The sequence below is a fragment of the Ceratotherium simum genome, chromosome 25 (assembly GCF_057802395.1).
Source record: "Ceratotherium simum simum isolate JZ-2026a chromosome 25, ASM5780239v1, whole genome shotgun sequence".
In the NCBI taxonomy this organism is placed as follows: domain Eukaryota; kingdom Metazoa; phylum Chordata; class Mammalia; order Perissodactyla; family Rhinocerotidae; genus Ceratotherium; species Ceratotherium simum.
Genome location: NC_141924.1, coordinates 11,022,468 through 11,047,508, shown reverse-complemented (window position 1 = coordinate 11,047,508; position 25,041 = coordinate 11,022,468). Strand labels below are relative to the sequence as shown.

Below are 25,041 nucleotides of genomic sequence, written 5' to 3'. Positions count from 1 at the left end.
CAGGAGCTGTCTGGCCCCTGGAGTCACCGGCGGGAAGTTCCCCGGGAAGGGGCTGTCTGCCCCCCTGGCTGCAGGATGGAGACGCCCGCGGATGGATGGAGCCTGGCCTCAGAGGCCCCCAGCCCTCGACTCCGCCTGCCTGACACAGGCCCTGGATGCGCGGTCCCCTCGCCCACCCAGCCTCCTTTCCTCACAGCCCCGCCAGGGAGGAGAGTGGAGGAGACGGCTCCAACGACCCGAGCCGTTGGCACAGGGCCCAGGTCTCTGCCGAGTGAAAGTCACGGAACATGACTGCGGTTGTTTTTATTACTTGCTGGGCATTCCACCTGAGCATTCGCAGCTTTTAGTACTGTGATCATCAGAAAAGCTAAAAATCAAGGGTTGCCCAGGACCACAAAGGTCCCAGACACTGAAGTAACAGAGACATGGGTTCAAATCCTGGCACTCCCCAGCTGCAGGGCTGGGAGCCCCTCACGGCCCCTCTCTGGGCCTCAGCCTTCTCATCTGTAAAATGGGAGTCGTGAAAGCTACCCGGTCTGGAGGCACGTGTCAGCGTCCCAGCAGGAAACAGATATCAGGGGCTTTAGAAGAAGAAATCCTAGGGATGGGACCACTCTGAGCCATGGGCAGATGAGACGTGAAGCGCCTGGAGAGGCAGCAGGGGCCCTGCGACCTTCCCGAGAGCTGAGGAGCAGCGAGTGGCCGAGGGTTCTGAAGGCCCATGAGAAGGAGGAAGTCCACACGGAGGAGCTGGAGCTGAGGTGGGCCGCAGCTGGGACAAGAAGGGGACAGGGAGAACACCCCCCTCCTCCCACCCTCCCCTCTGCCGGTGCCTCCCACTGGCTGAATCCCACCAGAAACTGCCCAGAAGGACCCACTGTCCCGAGAACCCATTGAATGGGGCAGCCACAGGGCAGGGTGAGAAGGCAGAGAAAGGTCCTGGGGTAGCAAGCAGGAAATAATCCGAATAATAATGCCAATGCCTTCATTCAGCACCTATCTACTGAGCACAGCCACGGCCAGGCTTTGTTCTGGGCTGGGGGACAGAGTGGTGACCAAGACAGACTAAGTCCCCACTCCAAGGAGAGGAGAATGAGGGAGGTTATTGGGCCGTGTGAGATGTTTTAACCCAAGGAATTCCCTATAGGGCAATCAGACGATTTACACAGATGGGGAAACTGAGGCCTGGAGGGGGGCAGGTACTTGCCCCAGGTCACCCAGCAGGTCAGTGGCATAGGGGAGCTCCGGGCTCCACGCCCCATCATCGCTCCAAGGCCCAGAGAGGTTGCTCAGGCTTGCAGGGGGTGGGGGCCCAGGAACTGCCCACCTGCCAGCGCCCTCCTTGGCTTTCTGCTCCCCTGGCCATTCCAGGCTCTCGGCCCTGTGTGGCAGGGTGGGCACGGCCGGGGACGGAGCCCACCATCAGGGAGCGGGCACGAGGGGAGCGATGAGCTCGCATTCCCAGACAGGCCCGCACATTCCTGCTGGGGTGCCACCGTGCCACCCACGCCGCCCCGCCCTGCTCCCCCACACAGTGCCCATTGTCTGCCCCAGACACTTTGATCTGCCGCTGCCCCCGCCTCCAACACCGCCACGCCCTCCCGGCCCAGATGGAGCTCCACGAGCCGAAGCACCCCTGTCCTGGTCCCCGGGCCCAAAGGGCAGCCATGTCATTTATCTTGGAACCCAGTAAGGATCAGAGAGGGGAGGTGACTTGCCCCAAGTCACACAGGCCAAAATCCAAATCCTTGCCCCCTCAATTAATCACTCCTTCCGAAGAATTCCTCCTCTTCCCAACTCCTGCACACGGTGGGCCGCTGGGCACCGCAGCTCACAGTCCCTCCCGCAGGCCAGGCCTGTGCTGCCCCTTTACAAGAGACCCCTGCCCCACATCACCCTGCCCGCGTGTGGATGTCCCCACCTCATGGTCCAGGACGCCGACTCGGGGAGGGAAGGAGCTTGCCAAGGCCACCCAGTGAGGAGCAACTGAGAGGAGATCCAGCGCAGGCCAGGAGTCCCAGCCCACGCCCTCCCCTTCCTGCAGGAACAGCTCAGAGCAGAGCAGGCCCAGCGGGGGCCCTGAGAGAGCATCCCGAGGGAAAACGGTGTCCAAACACAACTGGCGGTGAGGACGGGTGCCTGACACACAGAGGCGGGCCGGTCTGCTGAGCTGGGTCACCGTCCATCACACAGGTACAGAGCCCATGTCCCAGGTGGTCACAGCCAGGACCTGGGCTGCAGGGCGAGGACTCAGGGCAGCACTGCCCTCGGGGAGATGGGAGCCCCTTCAAGGGAAGGGGATCAGATAGTAAGTTCTCTACAGCAATGGAACCAGGGGCTGCCACATCTAAAATACCAACCGCTAAATACATCAGCTTCCAATATCAGCCCCTAAAATGACAAGGTCCAATGCCCCCCTCCCCTCTTCTGTGTCTCCTCAGCACTGACAGTGACCTATTCCAACCCCCCATAGTCCACACCTGTAATGTCTCCTCATTTCCCTGCTAAGAGCCTTCGCCAGGGCGTTCCCTCCCCGACAGCTCACAGGAGCCTCCTGGCTCCTTCCCTCGCTGCCCTCTGGGCCCATCTCCCTGACCCCACATCCTGTGCCTCCTAGCTCTTCCCACTCGCTGATTGACGACATGTTTACCTGTTTTTCTTGTTTAACAGCTGCCCACCAGCCCCTGCCCCTGCTAGGATGAGGGTGTATGACAGTTAGGATTTTTATCTCCTGCTGTCTAGAAGGAAAGAGAAGAATCGAGACAGATGATGAGATTTTTAACTCAACATACCTGCAAAACTGGCTCCAAGATGAAGACACAGATCATTTCCGGCCCCAGGAGCTCCCTCGTGCTCCTTCTAGCGGTACCCAACCCCTTCTCCAGGGGACCATCCTCCCGTTGCCCTGCTCTTGACCTTGGCGTACCTGAGCCACAGCGCCTGCTCCTTCCATGCCCTGGCTTTTTGCTCCCGCTGTAAGATTCGACCATGTGGCTTCGTGCAGCCGAGGGGACCTGTGGGTTTTTAGCTTAAGCAACTAGGTAAGCAGTGGTGCCATTTCCTGAGCTGGGCTGGCCAGGAAGGAGCAGGCTTGGGGGGATCCAGAGTTCCGTTTCGGGCTGTGGGTGTGGAGAGGCAGCTGGGTGCGGGACTGGGGCTGGAGATGAAAGTCAGGCAACACGGGCTCATGGATGACGTTAAAGCCGGGAAAGTAGAGGAATGCTGGCGTTATCCAACGTCTCTTGCTGCCAGAGATTCAGGGCCACCTGCTCTGGATCGGGCCTCCCACCTGCTCTCCACTGGGAGGCACCTAAAGGACCCCGTTTGGAAACTGACTCCTATTTCAGGAGAAGAGTTGAGGCCCTGTGAGGGAGAGTAACTTGCCCAAGGTCACACAGCTGGTTAGGGTTGAGCCAGGACTTCTTGCTTTGCCCCGGAGACCACTGCCCTGCCCTCTGGGTGTGCCAGATCTGCTTGGAGAGGCCCAACTCGTGCCCAAATGAGGGTCTAGCCCACAGTGAGGGTCCAGGCTAGCTGGGAGGTGTTCAGAGTAGCAGAGTAACCCATGAAGGCTCCCGGTAGGAAGTAGGCCTGATGCTGGGCCAGACGAGCCTGGGGCAGGGTAAACCCCACCTGAGATCACCATCTCCCCAGCAGTGACATCACCGCTCCGGGCCTCACAGCTGGAGGACCAGGCAAGCCAAGGCAGGGCCAGGTAGGCACTGGAAAAACATCACCAGCCCTGGGGCCAACCCGCATCAGCAGCCCAAGCCCCTGGAAGATGCCTGGCTCCCATGCGCCTCGGAAATCTGAGTGAGAGGCCCGGGGGGCAAGGGAGGGGTCCAGCACGCCTGGTCCAAGCGCCTCAATTTACAGAGAGGGAAACTGAGGCCCGGAGAAGGCAGCGCATCTCCCAAGGTTACATAGCAAGTGAGGGGCAGATCCTGGGAGGAACCCAGCCCTCCTGTCTCCCAGTCCTCCGAGCGTGTTTTCTGGGGAACGGTGCCCAGCCAAGGGCCACAGTCCTCGGCACCGTGTCAGGTCAGGGTGAGAGGGAGGCACAGGCTGTGGAAGAGGGCTGTGTTCCAGAGAGGGGCGCAGAGGTTGCAGGTGGGGGGAGTCCATGCCCCCAGGACCTCAGAGTCCGGGGGGAGCACAGCTGGCACCATGTATGTTTATCTTCCGTCCTCACAACGCAGGAAGCTCCACATGGGCCGGTCTTCTGTCTGTCCACTCCCGGCTGTGCCCCCGACACCTGGTGCAATGGCTGCCCCGTCGTAGGTGCTCACTGAATACCTGAGTCCGTGAGTGACTCCACAGAAGGGCACTGAAAGACTCAAACTGTCATCGCCGCGCACATGAAGGGCCTGAGGACAAGGGCTGGGGACGTGGTCAGAACCCACCCCCATCCCTCCTCTCCCCCCACCAGCCTGTCCTACCTTGGGTGTCCCCTGGCCGTGGCTCCCTCCCAACCCCCACTCAGTCCTGACTTCCAGCATGTTCCCTGCCCCTTCCCACAGCTTCCCCGGGGGGCTGGTTGGGAGCAAGCGGGAAGCATTCCTGGCCCCGAGTCAGGGGAGGTGCCCCGGCAGGCGGGAGGCGGCGCACACACGCCAGGGACCGCTCCGAATTCCAGCTCCCACGAGCCCGCTGGGAGCGCGCCAGGCCAGGCCGGCGGGGGGCGGGGAGCCCCTCCTCCCAGAAGCCAGGAGGGCACAGGGGAGCCTGGGGGAGGGCCGGGGGCCAAAGAAGCCAACGGTCAGAGTGGACACAGTCAGGGCCCGCAGGCGGAGAGCTCACCACCTCCAGTGCCCAGATGGGAAGACTGAGGCCCCTGGTGTCATACTCTGAGCTCCTGACTCTTCCCAGGCCAGAGACCTGGGGTGGCCAGGTGCTGTGGGGGCGAGGGGTGGGGCAGTCTGTGACCAGACACCAAACATCTGGGGAAGGAGAGGGGTGCCTGAGGGCTGGTTAAATGAGACCCCCCGGACAGAGCCCTGGACTGGCAGCGGGGGGTCTTGGGCTGCCCAGGCCCTCAGTGGACCAGGAAAGCCTCTCCCTCCCTGGCTGGGCCTAGAGTCCCCACCTCAATGGGGGAGTGGACCTTGGTGGGCCCAGCACTCTAAGCCACCACGAGTTCAGTGGGCGACAACCAGGGAGGGAGGGAGGTGGCAGAGCTGTGGAAGGCCCTCGGCCTGGCCTCTTCCAGGTCCCCATCCTGTCCTATCCCCTCCCGGTCCTGGGTCAGGGCCAGGTGCGATGGGCTCAGGCAGCAGCCCCTGCCCAGCTGTCAGCACCGGAGCTGCCGCCAACGCCCATACCAGCGCACCTGGCCTGCCACGGGGCCACCTGCTACCACCCCCTCCCCAGCTCCTCTTCCAGCCCCCCAGCTCCTGGGGCACCCTCAATTCCCAGGGCAGCGTCAGAACTACAGGCAACTGGCTCTGGACTTCCAGAACCATAGCACATTTGAACTAGAAAATTCTAGAACCACGGGTTCTTCCATCCAGAAAATTCCAGCACCATCAAATATCGGAACATTTTCCATTCCAGGCCCAAGACTCTTAGAACCAAATCATTTCAGAAATGCAGCATCTTGCAACCAAAGATCAGAACCAGGAAACTCAGATTTAGGGAATTCTGGGAGCAAGGGCTCTTAGAAGCAGAAAATTCCCAAGCAAATATCCCATCGTCCCAGAGGACACGAGCCCCGCGTTCTTCCCACCAGACTATCAGACATCCAGGAACAGAACAAGCCAGGCCCTGGTGGGGGTCGCTCCACGTGGCCCCTGCGCCTGGAACAGCAAAGGCGGGAAGGGAGGGGGTGCTTCTGAGCAAACCGAAGGAGCTGAGGGCCTCTCCTCCAGGCCCCGGGCGGCTACCTTTGCCAAAAGAAAGAAGGGGAAGAAAAAGAAAGCCGCTGATCCACAGGTCTGGGCAGCGGGTATGTGGTCACAGGGGTGGCGGGATCTGTCCCCCTCCCCGGCTGCAGGAACTTGGAATTTTCTCCTGGCAGGAAGGGCCCGCCCTCCTAGGAATGGAAAACAATCCTTGGCATCTGGCCCCTGAGGCGTGCAAGGTCTTTGACAATCAAGCATTATTGTCCTCCCCGCCTCACCCCCAGCCCAGCGCAGAGGGGAAACAGAGGCAGGCGAGGTCTCTGTCTAAACCCAGATCCTGAATCTGCCCCGGGCAGATTCCAGGCGTCCCCATCCCTGACCGCGGAATGTCAGTGCTGAGACAGCCAGAGGGGAGGGGGCTGGGTCAGCCCTGGGAGCAGAGACCAGAAAGGGCAGCGGTTTACCCAAAGTCACCCAGCACGCTGAGGCAGAGTCTCTTATTGCCTCCACTAAGGCTCACTTCCAGGGCCTCTTCCTCCAAGAAGCCTTCAGGGATCTCACTCTCTTGGGCCCCTTAGGCCCTTAAGACTTTACCACTCTGCCAAGCAGTGCTCTAACTATTTGGGCCTTGTTTTCTAAGTGTTTTGTGTAAAAATGTCTCATCTTCCTAGTCTATGCTATGATGGTGTCTCCCCATCGACTAGAACCAGAAGCCTTGGGCTGACGCCTCCATGCCCCTGCTCAGACACCTCCCAAGGCTCCCCAGTGCCTGGAGACAAAGTCCAGGGCAGTCTGGCACTCAGGTGAGGAGGGCCCTGTGGCTACGCTGGCAGGCTTATCCCTTGGGCCCACTAGGCGTGAGTCTCCCTGAGTTCCTCGCAGCCCCCACCTGCCGTCTCTCCCTTATGGCTCCACTCCCTGCAGTCCTTTCCCTCCTCCCTCCTTCCCGGGCCAGAGCATCCTCACCCCTGAGGCCTCAGGTGAGACCGCCCGCTTGGGGCCTCCCCTGTGCAGCCCCCACCCCATGGCAGGGGGTGGCCTCGGCCGGGGCGCCCATCCCTGAGGCTGGGCTGGGTCTCTCGCAGGCTGGATCTTAGGCCGACATCCACTGTGAACATTTTCTGAGCACCCGCTGCCGGGCTCAGCCCCTCACGTGCCTTCACTCATCAAACCCTGGCCACGAGGACAGGAAGCGGGGTCTTGTCTGATCAGCCCCATTTGTCAGATTATGAGACTGAGGCACAGTGTGGCTAAATCGCTTCCTCTAGGTGACAGAGTGAGTGGCAGAGCTGGGATGGGGACCCTGAAAGTGTGGCTCCAGAGCCCACAGGCTGTCCCGTTGGGTCACACAGTCCAGGAGGGGAAGGACAGAAGCACCGAACCGCACAGCTGTGGGGAGTCTGGGGCACCATGAGCCGGAGACCACCGGGCTCAACCGCCTGCGGCCCCGAGAGGGCTCATCCCTTGTTTCAGGAACCCCCCCACACACTGGACACAGAGACACACGCAGACAGGGATGCACGCCCTCGGTCCCTGGGACCGGCCCCAGGAAGCACTCAGCTGCCCAGGCCGTTTTCACTTCAGCTTTTCCTAAATTTGCTTTGGGGAAGTTGCTGCGGCCTCGGAGATCTCTCCTCTCTCTCACGCGCTCCAGACCACATCCCGTCCACCCCGACTCCTCTGGAAGCCCGGAGAAAGCGACCAAAATAAAGGGAGTGGGGAAGACAGCCAGCAGACGTAATGCATAAGTCCATTCTGCAGACGGGAGCAGGAGTTAGTGCTGTGTGAGGAGAGGGTGGGCTCAGCGGGGCGTCAGGAGCTCTGGGGGAGCAGGTGGCAGCTGTCAACTGGACAGTCAGGAGGGCCTCCCTGAGAGAGTGCCATTTCTGCACATTTCTAGAGGGAGAGCCTTCCAAGAAGAGGGGGAGCCAGTGCAAAGGCCCTGAGGCAGGAGCGAGCCTCCCACGTTAAAGGATCAGCAAGGAGGCGATGTGGGCACGGGTGAGGAGGAGAGTGAGGGAGTGAGGTCAGGGAGGTCGCGAGGCCTGGCCTCTGTGGTGACTTGGGGTTTCACTCAGCATCCGATGGGAGCTGCGCAGGGTTTGGAGCAGAGGAGGGAGGCAATCTTTTTTTATTGTGGTAAGATACATGTAACATAAAATTTACCACCTTAGCCATTTTTAAGTGTATGGTTCAGTGGTATTAAGCACATTCACATGGTTGTGCCACCATCCCCACCATCCATCCCCGGAACTCTCTTCATCTTGTAAAACTGAAACTCTGTGTGGAGGGCGCCATTAGACTTGGATTTAACAGGATGCTCCGGCTGCTAGGTGGGCAACAGGCCTGCGCACCCAGAAGGAAAGCAGGGGAACCAGACAGAAGGCAGGAGGGTGGGGTGGTGCCCGAGGCAGGACCCCAGTGTCCCCACGGCCACGCTGCCCTGAGCATCCGGATGACCCTGGCAAATCACCTCATTTATTCTTAAATGGATGCGTTTATTCGCGCCTTTGGTGAACTGGTCCTTCAACAAATGTTTATAGAACACCTACTGTGTGCTCAATGCTGGGTACAGAGGGCATGAGAATAGCGGAACAGACATAGCCCCTGACTCAGGGAGGTTGCCATCTGGCCGGAAAGATGGACACGAAAGCAAAAGCAGCAAAAACGATAATGCGGTGACAGTCACAGTGTCAGTGGTGAGGCAGAAGCAGAAAGAGCCAACCTCAGGGCACCCTGATGTGGTGGGGGTCAGGGGAAGCTTCCAGGAGGAGGTCACGTTAGAGCCAAGCCCAGAAGGGTGAGTTGGGGTTACCCACTGCAGAAAAGAGGGAGAAGCATCCCGGGCAGGCGGAACAGGCTATGCAGAAGCTCTGAGGCACTGGCCTCCCGCTTCTACGAAAGGCTTCCTCTCCTTTCCCTCCTCCAGGTAAAGGGGCCCAGAGGGGTGTGGGGGTCAGGCCCAGATTCCTCTTCTGTGCAATGGGGTCCTCTTAGTGCCTCCCCTAGATGTGAGGAGTGAATGAGCCAATGCAAGGCAGGCACCAGACCTGGTCCCCAACACACAGCTACTGCCCCGCCCCACCCCTCCATCCTGGTCTGGAGAAGGGGGGCCCCTGCGATGAGGTGCGACGGAGGGTCTCGGGAAACTTCCACAGCCCACCCCAGACCTCTCCCCAACTTGCTTGCTGCTGAAATCTCTCCATTACAAACTCGTCCCTTTGAATTGTGCTTTCCCACCTGCCCTTCCAGAATCACCCATTCCTCTTCAGGTTAGCCCTGGGCATTGCTCAGCCTTCACAGCTCAGCTCACGCTTCCCTCTTCTAGGAAGCCTTCCCAGGTTGCCGCAGCCCACGGAGTCTCCCTCCCTCTCTCTTCCTCCTCACTCTGCACTGGCCTTTGGCCTTCACAGTCTCAGCCTCAGAGCTCAAAGGGCCCTGACAAATCGTCCAGCGCAGCCCTCCCCGAGCCCCCGCGCTTCAGGCGAGGACACTGAGGCCACGCGCTGAGTCCTCAGGGCAGCCGATGTCCAGCCTGGTCCTGCCCAGTACGCCCGCAGCCAGCGCGGATGGGAGTCACCATTGGCGCTGTGAAATGAGTTATCAAATACGTCGCACGTACCATAGGACACGTGGAGGGCGCTCCGGGTCGCAGGAGCCCCCTGGGACCGGCTCCTCCGCTCGCTCCTGGGAGGTTCACGTGCGGCTGGGGCTCCTCCGTCGGCCTCCTGAATGGACCCCCCCGGCTGAGGAGACCCCACTTTCCTCCAGCGACTCCCGGGTCCCTGGACCTTTGGATGTTTCCAGATTTGTGCTATGGATCAGGTTTTTAAAGATATAGCTGCAAACTCTCCAAACGCAAAGGCGCTTCCTTTGTCCTCCATCCCCGTCCCTCACCCCTCCCAGACCCTCCCCGAGCACCTACTGTGTGCCTGCCCTGCTGGGCTCTGGGGCCACCAGGGGACTCGGAGGCAGCACAGCTACGGGGTGGCGGAGGGGGCCTCGCCCCTGTGGGACTCAGGCCGGGCGGGTGCAGACGGTGTGAAGGGGCGGCTCCAGGCTGTGGCTGCCAGATGGAAGGTGGAATCTGAGTTCGCCGCGAAAGCTCCCGAGTTTTAAATGTCGGCTCAACTTATTTATTTATTTCTGCAACTCTGAGGGCCAAACCAAACAGAGCTATTGCCACCCCTGGCTTAGGGGGCCCTGGGTGCCAGGCCGGGCAGGGCCACGTGCTGGCTGTGTGAGCCTGGGCGAGTCGGTTGCCCTCTCTGAGCCCTGGTTTTGCCATCCGTGAAATTGAAGTACTATCACCTTCTCATAGGGCTGTGCACACACTCAGTGTGGGATGACAAGTGATGACTCCGTGCCAGGACCCACCCAGTGCGAGATCCTGTGGAATCCTCACGACGGCCCTCAGAGGGCTGTCGAGGTGCTGGGAAGAGAGGGCGCCAGCCTCCAGCCATAGTTGGCTCTTTCCCACGCGCCACAGGGGGCCACCGAGGCACAGCCAGGAGGCCTGGCAGGACCACTCTGGTGGTCCCCATGGCCAAGGCACAGCAGCCCATGGCAAGCTGGTAGGTAGACTGGGGTGAAATTGCGAGGAGCCTTGAATGCCGCACCAAGTGCCTGATGCATAGTAAGTGCTTAAGAAATGTTTTGGATATATGAATAAACAAAGGTGAAACGCGGAGCCACGGAAAGCTTCTGAGCAGGGGAGGGCCCGTCTTTGATGGCATATGTGTATAAAGTGCTCAGGATAGTGCCTAGCCCCGAGAAGGCAGAGCGAAGGGCTGGGTGCTGTGCTGGGCTCTCCCTCCAGATTCGCGCCCACCCTTCCACCCGGCCCTGTGCCCCAGGACGCTGACCTCCAGGGGCTGCATCAACCCAACGCCTTCGCCAGCTTCCCGTGGCTTCCACCGGCAGGAGACGCGAAGGTTGGGGCCCGTGGTGTGCTGGTAAATAGCTCACCACCAGCTCTCTGGAAGGAAGGCCCTGACTCGTATACTGACCGATTTCCCTGGTGTAGATGCTTCCACGTGGTTGGAGACGGACTCGCAGGTGAATGGCTGACGGCGCGGTAATGGCGTCTTCATGGGCCTTGGTGTAGCCATGCGAGTGTTCACAGGCCCCGGCCGTGATGGAAACGGTGTGGTTGTGTCAGCGTCAGGTGTGTCCACGGGCACTGGTGTGTGAATGAGCTGGTGCCTCCTCTGCTCGGGCTCCCTGCCTGCAAAGTGGGGGTAATAATGACTCTCCCGCCCCCTGTTCAGAGGACAGCATGAGCGAGATGAGGCACAGCCCCACCTGGCCGGTGCCCGGAGGGTGGTGAGTCTTTGCATGGTGACCATGTCCTGGGTCCCCATGTTGTGCCCCAGGGTGGGCGACCAGGCCCTGAGGAGTGGCCCGAGCTGGGGCGGGGCCTGCTGGGGGAGCCGGGGGGACGAGGTGGTGGCCAGTGAGGATGGGGAAGTGGGCGAGTTGCTATCTTTAGTGCCTTCTCTCACAGCCCTTTTCCTCCGCCTGGCTGCATACAGCTCGGGTGGGGAGGTACCACTTCTCCAAAGTCACATGAAGCCGGTGACCTGGGACCAGCTGCCCGGGGAGGGCGGGGCTGGTTGTGACCGGCTCCCCCATCCCCACCTGTCTGCTGGCAGCACCAAGGGCAGCATCGCTGGCCCCCCATCCATCAAGCAAGCAGGGGACCAGAGTGTGAGCCTATGTGGTGGGGAGGGGGTGCCATGCAAAGGAACATCGGTGCCGCAGAGGCTGCTGGGAAATGGTGTCCCTCCCATTCCTCACAGGAGCCTCCAGGCCCCTGCTCAGTGGGGGCAGTGTGGTGCAGTGGTTAGCGTTGAGCTTCTGGAGCCTGGATCTGAGCCCCTGCTTCACTCCTGAGTCGGACCTGAGGGTCAGTGCTGACCCTCTGTGTGCCTCGATTTCCTCACTGAAAGCAGGAGTGATAACAGGCGCACCCACTCGACTCAGGGAGACCCAGCACCTAAGATGCCTGGCAGAGCATATTCCAGCTCTGTGACCTTGGAGGGTTCTCTGAATCCTCTGGGCCCCATGTGCGAAATGGGAATAGTGGTTATAAGGATTAAAATAACTCTGAAAGGCTCTAGCACAAGGCTTGGCACATAGTAGGTGCTCAGCAGATGAGCACCCTACTCCTTCTCCCTTGAGCCAAAATATGCTTTAGAAACGCCTGGGAGCAGAGGGTCAGGATGAAGAGATGCCTGCGTGCAAATCCCAGCCCTACCGGCTGGACACTGTGTGCCCTTGGGCAAGTTACTCAGCCTCTCTGAGCCTCAGTTTCTCATCTGTACAATGGGGTAATAGGAGACCCAGCCTTAAGGGATGGGTGACCAGAAGATGGAGTTTATATAAACTACTTAAGACAGTGGCTGGTAGGAGTAAGGTCTTCACTGTCGTTACCACCTGCCGGCCCAGGCACTGCCCTCTGGGGGCAAAGTCAGTGTGCGTGCGATGCACTGTGGGCCAGGGGCTGGTGGGGTTGGGCCTGGCCAGCGCTGCACGGGTGGGTCCAGGGGGCTAATGGGTGAGGAGGACCTGGTAACAATCTGATATTTTAAAAGCGCTGGGGTGTTAATAGGCCCTGGAGGGGTCCTGGCTGACCCCCGCCCCGGGCCCCTGGACGGTACTCGGCGGCCTCCAGCGAGGTCGGGGCAGGCGCCCTTCTCTCTGTGGTCTAGCCCGCCTTCTGAGCCTGCTACCGGCAAGGCACAGAAAGTATTTGGGCTCCTGGGAGCAGGCCAGGCGTCTGGACCCCGGAGGGGACATGATGCTGGAGAGGTCGGCAGGCCTGAGTGCCAGCCTGAGCGGTGGGACGTCGCATGGAGGGCAAGGGACCCATGGGAGCTTCAGACCAGTAGCTGCACACTGAGGGCCGACGGAAGAGGGTGAGGCGGGGCGGGAGGCCGGGCACCCGCGGCGGGGAGGGTCGTGGCGGGAGGAGGACAGGAGGCTGACGGCACAGGCCCAGGGCAAGGCTGTCAGCAAGGATCCGGGGCAGAGCACTTTGGGGTGAGCCCAGCTCACTCAGTCCTCCACCCCCCAAGGCCATCCCAGGTGAGCTCAGCAGTCACCGGCTCTGTCATGCCTTTTAAGGCCATGGTGGCTCTGCCACCTCCCTGTTCCCACTTGCTCAGAATTCCCGCCAGGTATGCTCGTTTCTCTTTTTTTCGAGAGAAATGGAATGAGACTCCTTGTTCTGTCACCACAGGATTCCAGCGAGGCCTGTCCAGGGGTGCTGGTGACAGGAAGCACACGCCGACAGGCACTCGGAGAGGCCCCCTCAGTGACACGCACAGGCACAGAGCGCAGGAGACAGAGACGGCGGCCCCACCCACCACAGGCCCACAGAAGTGCCTGGGGACCCCTGTCTGGGACACCCCGACACATCCACAAGCACGGGCGAGTCCCAGAAGGGGGAATGACACTTATTGAGCACCTAATGTCTGCCAGGCCCTGGCTGGGGAGGCAGAGGGATCCGGTCCCGCCTCCACGGAGCTCACGCACAGACCTTCCCCTGGGGAGCTGCCTCCATCCGGGGATCTTGGCCTCAGGGCCTTTGCACCTGCTGTTCCCTTGCTTGGGGTGTTCTCCCGGTAGAGCTCCACCAGGCTGGAGCCTTCACACCCTGTCTCAGAGGACCCCCCCCCACTCCATATCACTCTCTCCCCTGGGAACCTGTTTTACTTCTTCACAGTATTCATTTCTAAAACTCTTTTCACCTGCGTGTTGTCTGCCGTCCCCAACTAGGCAATAGGCTCCTTGAGAGGCGGCCTTTGAGCTGTGCCCGCAGGAGGGACCAGGGTTTCCTGAGTGAGTGAAGCCAGCCCCACACACCCTGTGGTTGAACTTCACACTGCCCCCCGGGGAGCCCTGTGATTCGTGCTGACCGCGGGAACTCAGCCTCCTGTGCCCCCGCTGGGGCATCTCCCTCACCTGGTCCCAGGACCACCTGCGAGGCACCAGACGAGGGGGGTCTCGGAACTGTTCCGGGATGTGCCCGACATCACTCACTGGCCTGGGGCAGAGCAGAAACAAGGATGGGGGTGTGGGGATGGTCAACAGCCAAGGGCTCAGGCCATCAAGCAAGACTGCCCCTGACAAGGGCTTTCTGTGCATGTGTCACGTGTGTGGGGACATATAAGAGTGTGGTGACAGCCTGTCATCTGGAGGTGTATCTGTGGTCCTGCACATGCGTGTGTGCGCACGTGTCCTCAGCCTGGGAGCACACAGACTACTCTTTTCTGCCCTAGAGGCCTTTGTCCTCTGGCCCCCACATCCCCAGGGTCATCTTGGCCATACCCACAACTGGACAGAGCCCTGGACAGGGAGCAAGGCCCGCCAGGATGTCTTTCCTACCTGGGCTGGGTAGGCAGCGGGCTCCAGGGCTGCCCTAAGGAGACGCAGAGGCCCACAGGCTAAGAGACCAAGGGCAACTGGGATAGGTGAGGGAACGAGGTGAGGCCCCCTGCCCAGCTCAGCATCCTCCCCAGGACCTGACTGGACAGAGCCAGACTGGGGCACAGGAGCCCAAGTCCCATGCCTGGCTCTGCCAGAGGGGCCTGGTGGCCTTGGGCCAGGTCCCAACCCCCTCTGGCTGTGGGCTTGACTCTCAGGACTGTGGGGCACCCAAGACCCTGGTCCAGCACCAGGCCTTCCTGCAGGGCTTGCAAGGGCAGGCCCAGCCCAGGCGCTGCCCACTGACACCCTCTGGTGGCTCCTGCCAGAAGTGCAGCTCCAGCTGCTGCCGGCAGATGAGGCGATGGGAGGCACTGCAGGGGTGGAAGGACACCTGGCATTGGCCTGAAAGTGAACATTTGGGGCCCACTGCCCCACACACAACTCAGAAGGGGCTCCAGAAATCCTGGGCAGGAAAACCCTGGGATGGAGTCCCAAGCTACGGACTCCTGCTCAGTGCACTCCAGACCTCACCCGGCCTCTGCCTCAGGGCCCATGGGTAACCCAGCAACCTACTCTGGGCCTCACCCACTCACAGGGGCGGGGGGCTGGGGTACCGTGCTCATGGGGAACCAGAGGGACTTTGGCCACCTCCAGGACACTTCGAGATTAATAGCACCACATACATGGGATCTCCGTTCATCCCCAACTATCACTGCCCCTTTTCAGATGAGGGAACTAAGGCTGACAGCACCAGACCCCAGGTGACTGGCAGAGGTCCTGCCAGCTACCAGACCACTACTGGGCAGGGCAGTCCAAGAGGCTCCAGCTGTGGTCTCTGCCCTCCGCCTGGGCTGCTGAGACAGAACATGCCGCACGGCCAGGTGCTACAGGGAAAGCAGCTCTGGCCAGTGACAAGATAAACGGGAGTCAGCAAGCTCCAAGCCAGGGCATCTCGCCAGGTACTGTGCTGGGGTTTGCTGAGGCCGAGCCACTTCGCCAAAAGCCAGTCAGATGGCAGAGACTGGGCTATTTTGAGCACAGTGCAGCCGAGCCCCTCACCAGCATTCCGGAGCCAAGCCTGGAGCAGACAAGTGCTCAACACGCTGCTCAACATGGCACAGCGCGGCCACCTCCTGCAGGGGCAGGGGGGCTGAGCCATGCCCCCAAAGGCAGACCCAGCCCTGAATAGGGTCCGACAGCTGATAGCTGGGTGAGCCAGGACAAGTAATTTTACCTCCGCAGGCCGAGGTTCTCACATGTACGACGGAGCTGGGTCAGTCAACTAAAGAACCAGGGCCCTCCGCAGAGTAAACGCTCCCTTTCCCTGAGCTCCAGGTGCTGCGCCCGGCTTCTGCATGACAGCCCCCTCCCCTCCAGAACTCGGCTGCACATGACAAGAGAACCTAACAAGCCTGAACTGGAACCTGCTCCCTTGTACGCTCAACAGATCCAGGGTCTGCCCTGCCCTGCCCATCAGCAACCCCAAAGGCACCAGGGAACATCTAGTCCTCACTGCCTCCTTCCACCTCCACCGTGCTGCCGCCCAAGCTGTGCAAACACAACTTCACCAACAGAGCCCCAGCTGCCTCACCCGGGGGGCCAACCCATCTTGCACACGCTCGAACAGGCGGCCTTCAGCACTTCAGCAGCAGACTCAGGCCCGGCTTTCACCTCCCTACACCTAGTCTGCTCCAGGAAAAGGGACCAGGCAAGCGGCTGGGTAAAAAGGAGACCAGCCAACCTAAGACTCCGAGGGCGGCATGCCCCAGGGAGCACGAGGCCCCTGTGGAAGCAGCCAGAACTGAAAGACCAAGTCAGAGGCAGGTGTCACTGGAAAATCATGTTTACTGGGATCCCACCAGCTGCACAATCTGCTCCTGACGTTAAGCTCCTTCTTCCTTTGCAATCCGGTCTTTCTTAAGTGGTCCCTGCAGAGAGAAGTGCAGCAGATAAGGACAGACGTAGAGGAAGGCAGCCGGACAGCTGCAATAAGCCACACCCCAGTGGGATCAGAGATCCTGGGCCAGGATCCCCAGCCTCAGCACAGGCACAAAGCAGCCCCCTTCTCAGGACGCCAGCAGCCACACAGCTGCTTCCCTCTGCACCCGCACGCAAAAGGCAGTCGGCAGGATGACAGGTGACGGCAGCTGCGCCACCCCAACCCCAGGCCGAGGGCAAGACAGAGGCGCCCACCATGAAAGCCTTCTTCTCCTCCACAGTCTGGAAGCGGCCGTGCCCAAACTTGGACGTGGTGTCGATGAACTTGAGGTCAATCTTCTCCAGCGCCCGCCGTTTGGTCTGCACCAGCAATGACTGTGGGCCAAGGGGGGAAGGTTAGCGAAGAAGAGCCAGGCCTTTCTCCACCCCATCTTAGCCCACAGGCCCCTCCGGGGAGGGCAGAGAAGCAACTCAACCTGAGTCAGCCACCCTGGAGCCAAGAGCCCCCGCCCGCCTCACACCTTCACTGTCCAGCCGGGTTTACCCAAGAGGCTCCCTCCGCCGCCAGGCCGACAAGGACGCATGTAAAAACAGAAGCAAATAGTGGGCCCGGCCAGCCTGGGAACTTCCTCCTCCAGGGACTTCAAAGCCGGCACTAAAGGAGCGGCAAGTCCCCCCTTTTCCTTTGAACTCCCCCTTTCTCCCTAACAAAGCTCAGCCCTGTCTCCAGCTCCGTGTTCCGTGAGCTGTTCAACGTCTCTCCCCTCCTCCACAGGAGGGGAGAGCGCCTGGCTGCAGGATCCCGGAACAGGGCCCTCCACCATCAGGAAGGCCCCCAACCTCACCTTGCGAAGGGTGAGCACTCGCTTCTTGGTTCCCACCACACAGCCTTTCAGCATTACAAAGTCGTTAGTCACTTCACCGTAGTGGACAAAGCCACCCTGGGAAGAAGCAAGGCCATCAGGCCAGCAGAGAGATCAAGCATGGGGCTTGAAACAGGTCAGACAACACTCACGACCTCCAGGTTCAGGCGGTCCCCAGCCACCTGACACAGCTGTTCTCAGAAGGAAGGCAGCAAGGAATGTTTCCGCAGTCTGACTCGGGCGCTGCGCCCAGCGCTCATTCCAGAGTCTCATCACTGAACAGCTGGGCCCGAGAGCCCACTTCTCACCAGCCAGCCCCCACCAGTGGACTGAAGGCATGCCACTTACAAGGCCCCATGCATCAGCCAGGCCCCAACAGTACCAGGCACCCCACCCCACATGCGAGACCTGGGGCAGACGCACAAAGGAGGGCGGATGCCCCCGCCAGACCCAGGACATCAGAGGCTCTGCTCTGAGACAGCTCCCATCACTCACCAGAGGATTGATGCTCTTGTCAGACAAGTCATAGTCAGTAGAGGCGTTGTTCTTGATCAGCTTGCCGTCCTTGATGAGGTAGCCCTGGCCAATCTTGTAGATCTGAACAAGAATGACAGGAGAGTAAAAACTCAGGAAGGAGGAAACGGCACAGAGCAGGCCAAGAGCCTCAGGTGTCCCTAGACCGAGCAGGCTGGAAGGACAGCCATTAGGGACAAGTAACGCCCCCACTCGGCCGTGGGCTGGCCTGCAAAGGACTCTGAGAAGGCAGCTATAATCTCAGTCCTAGTGAGGGGGTATCCCAGGCTCAGAGCAAAGAAAAGCTGGCTAGGCCCAAACTAAAGATCTTCTACCCACGGCAGACAATGAATGGAAGCCACTCCAAAACCTCCCGCTAGACTAGGCTCTTGGCCCAATCACGCCCAAGGGTCTGCCGCACCGGAACCAGCTTCAAGGATGGTATCTTATGAGTCCTAACACCCGCGAGCCAGAACTGTGCCCGCAAGACATGGGCAACTAAGTCTGCGTGAAGCCCAGGAGCTCCATCAATGGAGCAGTGGCAACAGGGACCGCCCCCCACACCAGGATTGTCCTTCCCCTGTGATGACACCTCCATAGGACACACCCCTCAGCACCTCACCTTCTTGTTGATCTCGGTGCGGTGATGGTAGCCTTTCTGCCCAGCCCGAGCCACAGAGAAGGCCACTCGGGCGGGATGCCATGCCCCAATACAGGCAACCTTGCGCAGCCCTCGGTGGGTCTTGCGGGGCAGCTTCTTGGTGTGCCAGCGGCTGGTGACCCCTGGAAGAGACACGTGCTGTTACTGGGGTGTCTGGCACACACGCCACTGGCCCCCTCCTGCTGCGAAGGCCCAACCCGAGTACACTCATTTGTGGTGCCTGTACACAGAACATCCAACACCCAACGACCGGGTGAGTTTGAGAAAGAGGCGTTTGATGTGCATGTTTCCCTCAAACCATGTCCTCACCTTCTCGTACGTCCACCCAGATATCAATGCTGAGTTAGAATTCTGGGAACAAGAACCGGCCACAATCAGCCCTGAACTAGAACATGAACACGTGCACTGAACGCCTTCACGTGGCTCCCCACCGTCAGGAGCAGGCCTCATCCCCAAGGTCCCCCTGGCATTTTACAATGGCCTGCCAACCCTGCTGGGTCCAATGGACAGCAAGGGCCTCCCCAGTTCCCACACCACCCCAGCCACTTGACCACAGGGCTGCTCTCAAAAGCAAGGCAGCAAGCAATGTTTCCACAGCCTGACTCGGGCGCCGTGCCCAGCACTCATTCCAGAGTCTCATCACTGAACAGCTGGGCCCAAGACCCTCTCCTCCCATAGGTCAGCCACAGCCACTCGGGCCACCACAAAGCTCACCTTTGTAGCCCTTGCCCTTGGTCACCCCGATGACGTCAATCATCTCGTCCTGCCCAAACACTTGGTTCACAGGGACCTGCTGCTCCAGCCTCTCGCGGGCCCAGTCCAGCTTCTCGGCCACAGTGCCTCCGTTCACCTGGATCTCCATGAGGTGGGCCTTCTTCTGGCGCAGAGGAAGCAGGCGCATCTAGGAGACACGGACACAGCTTAGCTCCTGAGGTTCAGCCCTCCTCCCTTGGTGGAGGGATGCACACTGGGGCGTAACGGTCAGGCAACTTTGAAACTCGTGTTTCCCTACCAGCACAGTGAAGGACTTTCCTGTGCTGTGACTCCCCGTTGGGTACAAGTCACCTTTCAATTCTGATGCCTGACTCACCATCAGGTTGAGCCGATCCTCAACAGACTCACAGGGCCCACATCAGGACAGGCTGACTTCACCAGATCCTGCGACCAACTAGCCCAGTGTTTGCCATCATTGTCCTCTTGGCCAGTTCCTCTGGGCACTGCCCTAGCTCACCCTGGCCATCTACCTTCACTCATCACGAGCACCAGTTTTCCTAAAATGGGGTATACTCTGTTTCCCTCATTAAGAGCCAAGAGAACAGTGCCCTCTGCTGGCAACAGGAAAACCAACCCACCCACATGGAGGCACCAGACTGATTCTCAGGCCACTGCCCCAACCGTCCTTAACCTGGCCTCAGGAAGCCAGGCCGCAAGCCCAGGGCAGTGGCTGGACTGTGTGGCCGTGCAACTTCAACAAGCCCCAGGCTGCCCGCTGGCCTAGCCCTCCACCAAGTTTCAGAAACCTCAATCAGTCTCACCACGCCCTAAAATCCTGAGGCTTGGCACAAAATCAGTGTAAACTGAGGACCAACTCAGAAGACCACTGAGGCCCCCAAAAAGGTGGCACCTGATCGTCAAAGCCACACATGATCGTGTAGGCAGTCACCTCCAGAAGGGAACGAGCAGGCAGTTACCCTCCCACTGCGCACTGGCAAGGGCTCACCTGGGTGTGGGCGATGACACGGATGACCTGGCAGTACTTCTTCATGCTGCTGAAGTCCTTCTCCAGCTGCTTCTTGCCATCATCGTCCTGCCACTTCTTGCAGTATTTGGTGAAGGCCTTCTTCTTCGACTTATGCCTTCAGGAGCAGAGCAGAGTGGGAGGGGGCCGGGTGCAGGCCTTCATCAACCCTCTGAGGGGTGAGCGGAAGGCAGGCTGCCACCAAATGGGGACGGGGCTCATTGCCGGCTTCTAAGCAGCCTTTTCCACCGGCAAGCGGAGCCTGGATGGAGCTCATCGGGCAGAGCCGAGCGGAGCTGAGCAGAGATCCACAAGGTTAATGCAAGTCACCAGCATTCAAATCCACATGCTACTTCTTCCTCCAGTTGAGCCATTAATCAGACCACACACCGGGGAGGAGGACTGGGGAGTTATGCTGCTCTCAGCTTCTAACTGGACTCTCAACACTTCCCAGCAGCCAAGAGAACGCCAAATACCGAGTCCTCAGACAATACCCACTAAGCTGAACACCGAAGCACGGTCTCAAGGTGCTGCTCCCAACTCAAGACACCAACAGCTGCTCAAGTCTGTCTTGTGCTCCGCTCAAAAGGCGACTATACCTGACAGCAGAGCAGTGCTCCTGCTTCAGAGCTGAGGCCCTGCAGTGTCCCCGTCTCTCCAGCCCCTAACCTAGGGCGTGCCTGGCCTCCCCCAACTTACCAGTTCTTGTAGAAGCGCCTTTTGCATTCATCACTGATATGCTCAGCAAAGATGGTCTTGAAGGTACGGAGGCCCCGAGGGGTTTCCACGTAGCCCACAATGCCCACAACCACCATGGGTGGCGTCTCGACAATGGTCACAGCCTCCACAACTTCCTTCTTGTTCACCTCTACAAAAAAAAGCAGGTAATCAGACTGAGCAGGCTGACCAGAGGCCCCAGTAAGAAGGGGTTACAGTGTTTGTAGAAAAATGTGAAGTGCCCTTTCCCGCCAGCAAGGCAATTTGCTTCAGATACCAGAGAAGTTTGTGGAGGCCCTTATCAGCAATCTGGACTCCCAGGACTGTCCTTACTGCACACTTTTCAGACTGAGCGCATTTCTACTCTTCACTCAATCAAAAGTACCTGGACCCTAGTCAGCCACGTAACATTCTGGCTTCAGTTCTATCATGGAAATCTCCAGAAGCATACAAATTCCTTATGACCTAGACAACACAAGAGTACTAATAAAGCACAGTGGAGTAATAGCTCCAAGCCTAGGGTAGAAAATATTAACCACGTAACATTATCTACCATGGTTCAATACCTCTACCTTCACAACCCAGAAATGTGGGTAGTAGTCAAGCTTTTAGGTGAGGCTTACAGCTCAGTGCTGCCACCAAAATGTCACTGGAGTTTCCATTTGACCCTCAGCAGGTGCAATCTCCCAAGTCAGCCGACTTCTCTATGCTGTAGCTGACAAACTTACTCACACCGTGCTCTGACTTCATTACGTCCCTCTGCCTAAGGCAAGTAGTGCCAGCCATCCGAACCTTGGGAATATTAGTCCTAAAACCTATTATTTCCATCCTCCTGAAAGGTTCTGTCCATCTCTTATAAGTCTGCCCTCCTCTGACAGCTTGGCCCCTTCTCATCAGTCCCCACCCTCAACTCCTACCCTCCCCAGGCTGCAGGAGGCAGCTTGTACGTACTGGATCCTGGCCTGTCCACCTCCCGCACGATGTGGGTCATGCCAGCCTTGTAGCCTAGGAAGGCTGTGAGGTGGACGGGCTTGGAAGGGTCATCCTTAGGGAAGCTCTTCACCTTCCCGCGGTGCCGGCTGCTGCGTTTCCGAGGCAAGAAGCCCAGGGAGCCATGCCTGGGAGCGGAGAACTTCCTGTGAGACTAGGAGAACATGACCAACGTTAGCACCCAAACTTGTAATGAACTCGCACTTCTCCTGACTCCCAGCTGCCTAGGTTCTGAAGACTCTCAGCGATGCTAAATCCAGAGACCCAGCACAACCCAGGTAATACACTTACAGGCTAGATTAGGTTCACCTTTTGCAGGATCACACATCCAGAAAGTAGTAGTCAACTGAATTTGAACTGACCCTTTATCTCAAGCCGACAGTTTACAATTTAAGAAAATGAAACACCCGCTTTTTCCTCTAAACAGGACAAGAATACACCAAAAGCTGGCATTCAAAGTCGCTTAGCAGGTGGCTTCATGGGCAAGTCAGCAACACTGACCACAAAAGCGACTTCTGGACAAATGGCTGGGTAGCGATCGGGGTACTAAACGCTCCCCCGCTCCCGACCGGAGCTCGACTGCGGAGCGCAGGCCCCTAGAACTCGACAGAGCCACATCAGAACGTGACAATCAGCACAGAGCCTCTGTCCGCCCGTCAATAAGTTCATCACCTGTAGTGTCTGGAGCTCCAGAGGCCTACGGAGTTGTACCAACCGGTCCAGACACCGCAGAAGGACGCTCGCCCACCGGCCCCAAGTCCCTCCTCCCGCCTGCCGCTGCTTTCTACACCTCCCGGCTCAGCAACAGTGCCGGCGCCCCCACTCAACGTCCTCCTGGCCCAAATACTCACAGACTCCAACCTCGATTATCACTAACTGGAGAGATCCACACCCATTGTCGGGCCCCGGCCTCCCGCCCCAGCTCCCGACCCAGCTCCCGCCCCGAGGCCTCTCGCCGGCCGACCGGCAGGCCCAAGGCCACCAAGCCTCCAATGTTTCCAGAAAATAGGCCTGACTGCCGATCCCGCTGACTCCCCCCGACTCCCAGAGCAGGCCCCCGGCGCCGGGCGAGGCTTGATGGCGAGGATGCGCCACGGATTCAGCCACGCCGCCGCTGCAAAGACTAACCCATCATCGCCTCACATACCATTTCGCCTTCGAACGCTGCCGGTAGAGGCCCTCCGACACTTGGCGCTCGGTTTATAAAGACCAATGTGGCTCCGCCCCTTCCGGCGTGCGAGCGCGCGCCCGCGGCGGACGCCGGGTCAGGGGGCGGGTGCCGGGCGCTACTTCTACGCACGCTCGCCCCCGCCCAGCGTTCGTTCGGAGCCGGAAGTCAGTTTCGGAGGCGGGAGTAAGAGACTCTACGGCGAGCGGCTGGGTTCAAACTTCATGAAAACCCACGGAAACGCGGGCAGAGGACTGGGAGGCACAAACCTACGGCGATGGGCAGCAGCCAAATTGCATGAAACACGTCGTTACGCTGCAGGAAGATGGCTGCGTCGCTTCTTTTCATGTGAAATGCAGTCACTTCTGGAACTGAATAACCGTTCTGTGGGCTTCAGTTCCAAAGGGCTTTCACACGTGGTATCCCATTTCCGTCCCACACAGCAGATGAGCGTTGTTGCCATTTTGCAGGCACGTGAGTTGGACAGAGTTCCACCGCTCTCACCTGCTGTACGTTGGAGAGGAACGACTGAAACCCTGGTTTCCTGGCTCCCACCCCAGAGCCGCTTCCAGACACCAGCTTGCCTGTAATGCGTCCTGATTTCGGGCCTCCCTCAAGCCCCATCCGGCCATCGCTCCCAGAATCCAGCTGCGGTGGCCCATGCTTGGTTCTGAGCTTCTCTGACCTGGGGTCATGGGTCCAGCTGCCCAGCCTCACTGAGCCTGGTCCTCCCTGTCTCCCAGACTTTCTGCATGAAGGGCCCTCGCTGATCTCTGCATGGGCTCCCGGTGACCCAGGAGGCTCCTAACTGCTCTCCCTGCCTCCAGGCTTGCCCCTCCAGTCTTTCCAAGAATATAATCTCATTTTGTCACTCCGCCCCAGCCCCTGTTATTTCCTCGGGATTAAGCATTAACTCCTGAGGCTGCCACCCAAGGCGCTGCCCTGACTGGCGACGCCAGCCTCTTTGCAGATGAGCGCACACACGCTCCCAGACCTCACCTTCCACCTCCATCCCACCGCGTCCTGTTCTTGATTCTGGGCCTGGCTGGTGCTCACACCATTCTCCCATTTAATCCTCACGCCGTCCCTGAGGAGCAGCGCTGATAGGTCCTCAGTCCCTTATTAGAAATATTTGGGGCCAGATGTGTTTCCAAATTCAGTATTTTTCGTGTTTTAGATAATACCGTGCAATATGGTGCACATACTGTATATTATGTAATCCTCCCAAAATCCGTTAATAAAACACATTAATTCTGTAAAGAAACATGAATATTCACACAGAGTAGGATAAATATAAATAGTCTCACATCAATTCAGGGCTGACCGCTGCGTAAAAAACTCGTCATTTGGCATTTTGCCACCAAATGACTTAAGTTTTTTGATTTCATAGACAAGGGACTATGACCTGTGCTGTCCCCTCTTACAGAGAAAAAAGTTTTAGGCCAAGAGGAAATAATTTGACAAAAGTCACACAATGAAGGACAGAGCTCAAGTCTGACTGGCTTCAGGTTGGGTTTTCACCACATTAGACGTGGGGTTCAGTAACCCCCTGGCCAGAAAAGGAGCTCTGGGATCCTGAGTCACATCCTGAAATTCTTACAGAAGGCCTCCTCTGTGCCCGGCACTGCACCAGGCTGTGGAAATACAGAGGGGAACAAGGTGGCCATCATTGCAGGCCACATAAGACCGTTTAAAACCGCGATGAGGGGCCAGCCCCGTGGCGTAGTGGTTAAGGTTCGCATGCTCCACTGCTGGCGGTCCAGGTTCGGGTCCCGGGCTCACACCGATGCTGCATTTGTCAGGCCATGCTGTGGCGGCATTCCACATAAGGTGGAGGAAGATGGGCACGGATGTTAGCCCAGGGCCAGTCTTCCTCAGCAAAAAGGGGAGGATTGGCATGGATGTTAGCTGGGGCCTGATCTTTCTCACAAAAAAAAAAAAGAAGAAAGAAACAAAGAGGAGGAAGATGGGCACGGATGTTAGCCCAGGGCCAGTCTTCCTCAGCAAAAAGAGGAGGATTAGCATGGATGTTAGCTCAGGGCTGATCTTCCTCACAAAAAAAGAAAAAGAAAACCCTATGAATAGCAGTGGAGTTATCTGATATAGTGCTGGAAGATGAGAGGACGTCACAAAAAGACCAGGCAGGGTTCTGCTCTGCTATACACTGGGTCACCAGGAGT

At 58.9% G+C, this 25,041-nt stretch overlaps 1 protein-coding gene and 4 non-coding genes across 5 annotated transcripts; all 5 read right to left on the bottom strand.

Annotated features, from left to right (window-relative positions):
- Nucleotides 1-16,100: 16,100 nt before the first annotated feature.
- Nucleotides 16,101-23,485, bottom strand: RPL3 (ribosomal protein L3). The gene is made up of 11 exons (XM_014793220.2): nt 23,366-23,485; nt 22,841-23,029; nt 21,655-21,847; nt 20,686-20,854; nt 19,969-20,104; nt 18,963-19,149; nt 18,210-18,370; nt 17,570-17,671; nt 17,057-17,152; nt 16,467-16,586; nt 16,101-16,201 (listed from the first exon to the last, which is right to left on the bottom strand). Exons 1-11 carry the CDS (start codon nt 23,483-23,485, stop codon nt 16,157-16,159), a joined length of 1,518 nt encoding a protein of 505 aa, XP_014648706.2. The 3' UTR covers nt 16,101-16,156.
- On the bottom strand, nt 17,265-17,358 carry LOC147913725 (small nucleolar RNA U83B). Its single transcript, XR_015556424.1, has one exon. It is a non-coding gene; the product is annotated as a small nucleolar RNA U83B (small nucleolar RNA).
- Nucleotides 18,806-18,899, bottom strand: LOC147913724 (small nucleolar RNA U83B). Its single transcript, XR_015556425.1, has one exon. It is a non-coding gene; the product is annotated as a small nucleolar RNA U83B (small nucleolar RNA).
- Nucleotides 20,105-20,157, bottom strand: LOC147913723 (small nucleolar RNA U82P). Its single transcript, XR_015556423.1, has one exon. It is a non-coding gene; the product is annotated as a small nucleolar RNA U82P (small nucleolar RNA).
- LOC147913722 (small nucleolar RNA SNORD43) lies at nt 22,307-22,370 on the bottom strand. Its single transcript, XR_015556421.1, has one exon. It is a non-coding gene; the product is annotated as a small nucleolar RNA SNORD43 (small nucleolar RNA).
- Nucleotides 23,486-25,041: the final 1,556 nt, after the last annotated feature.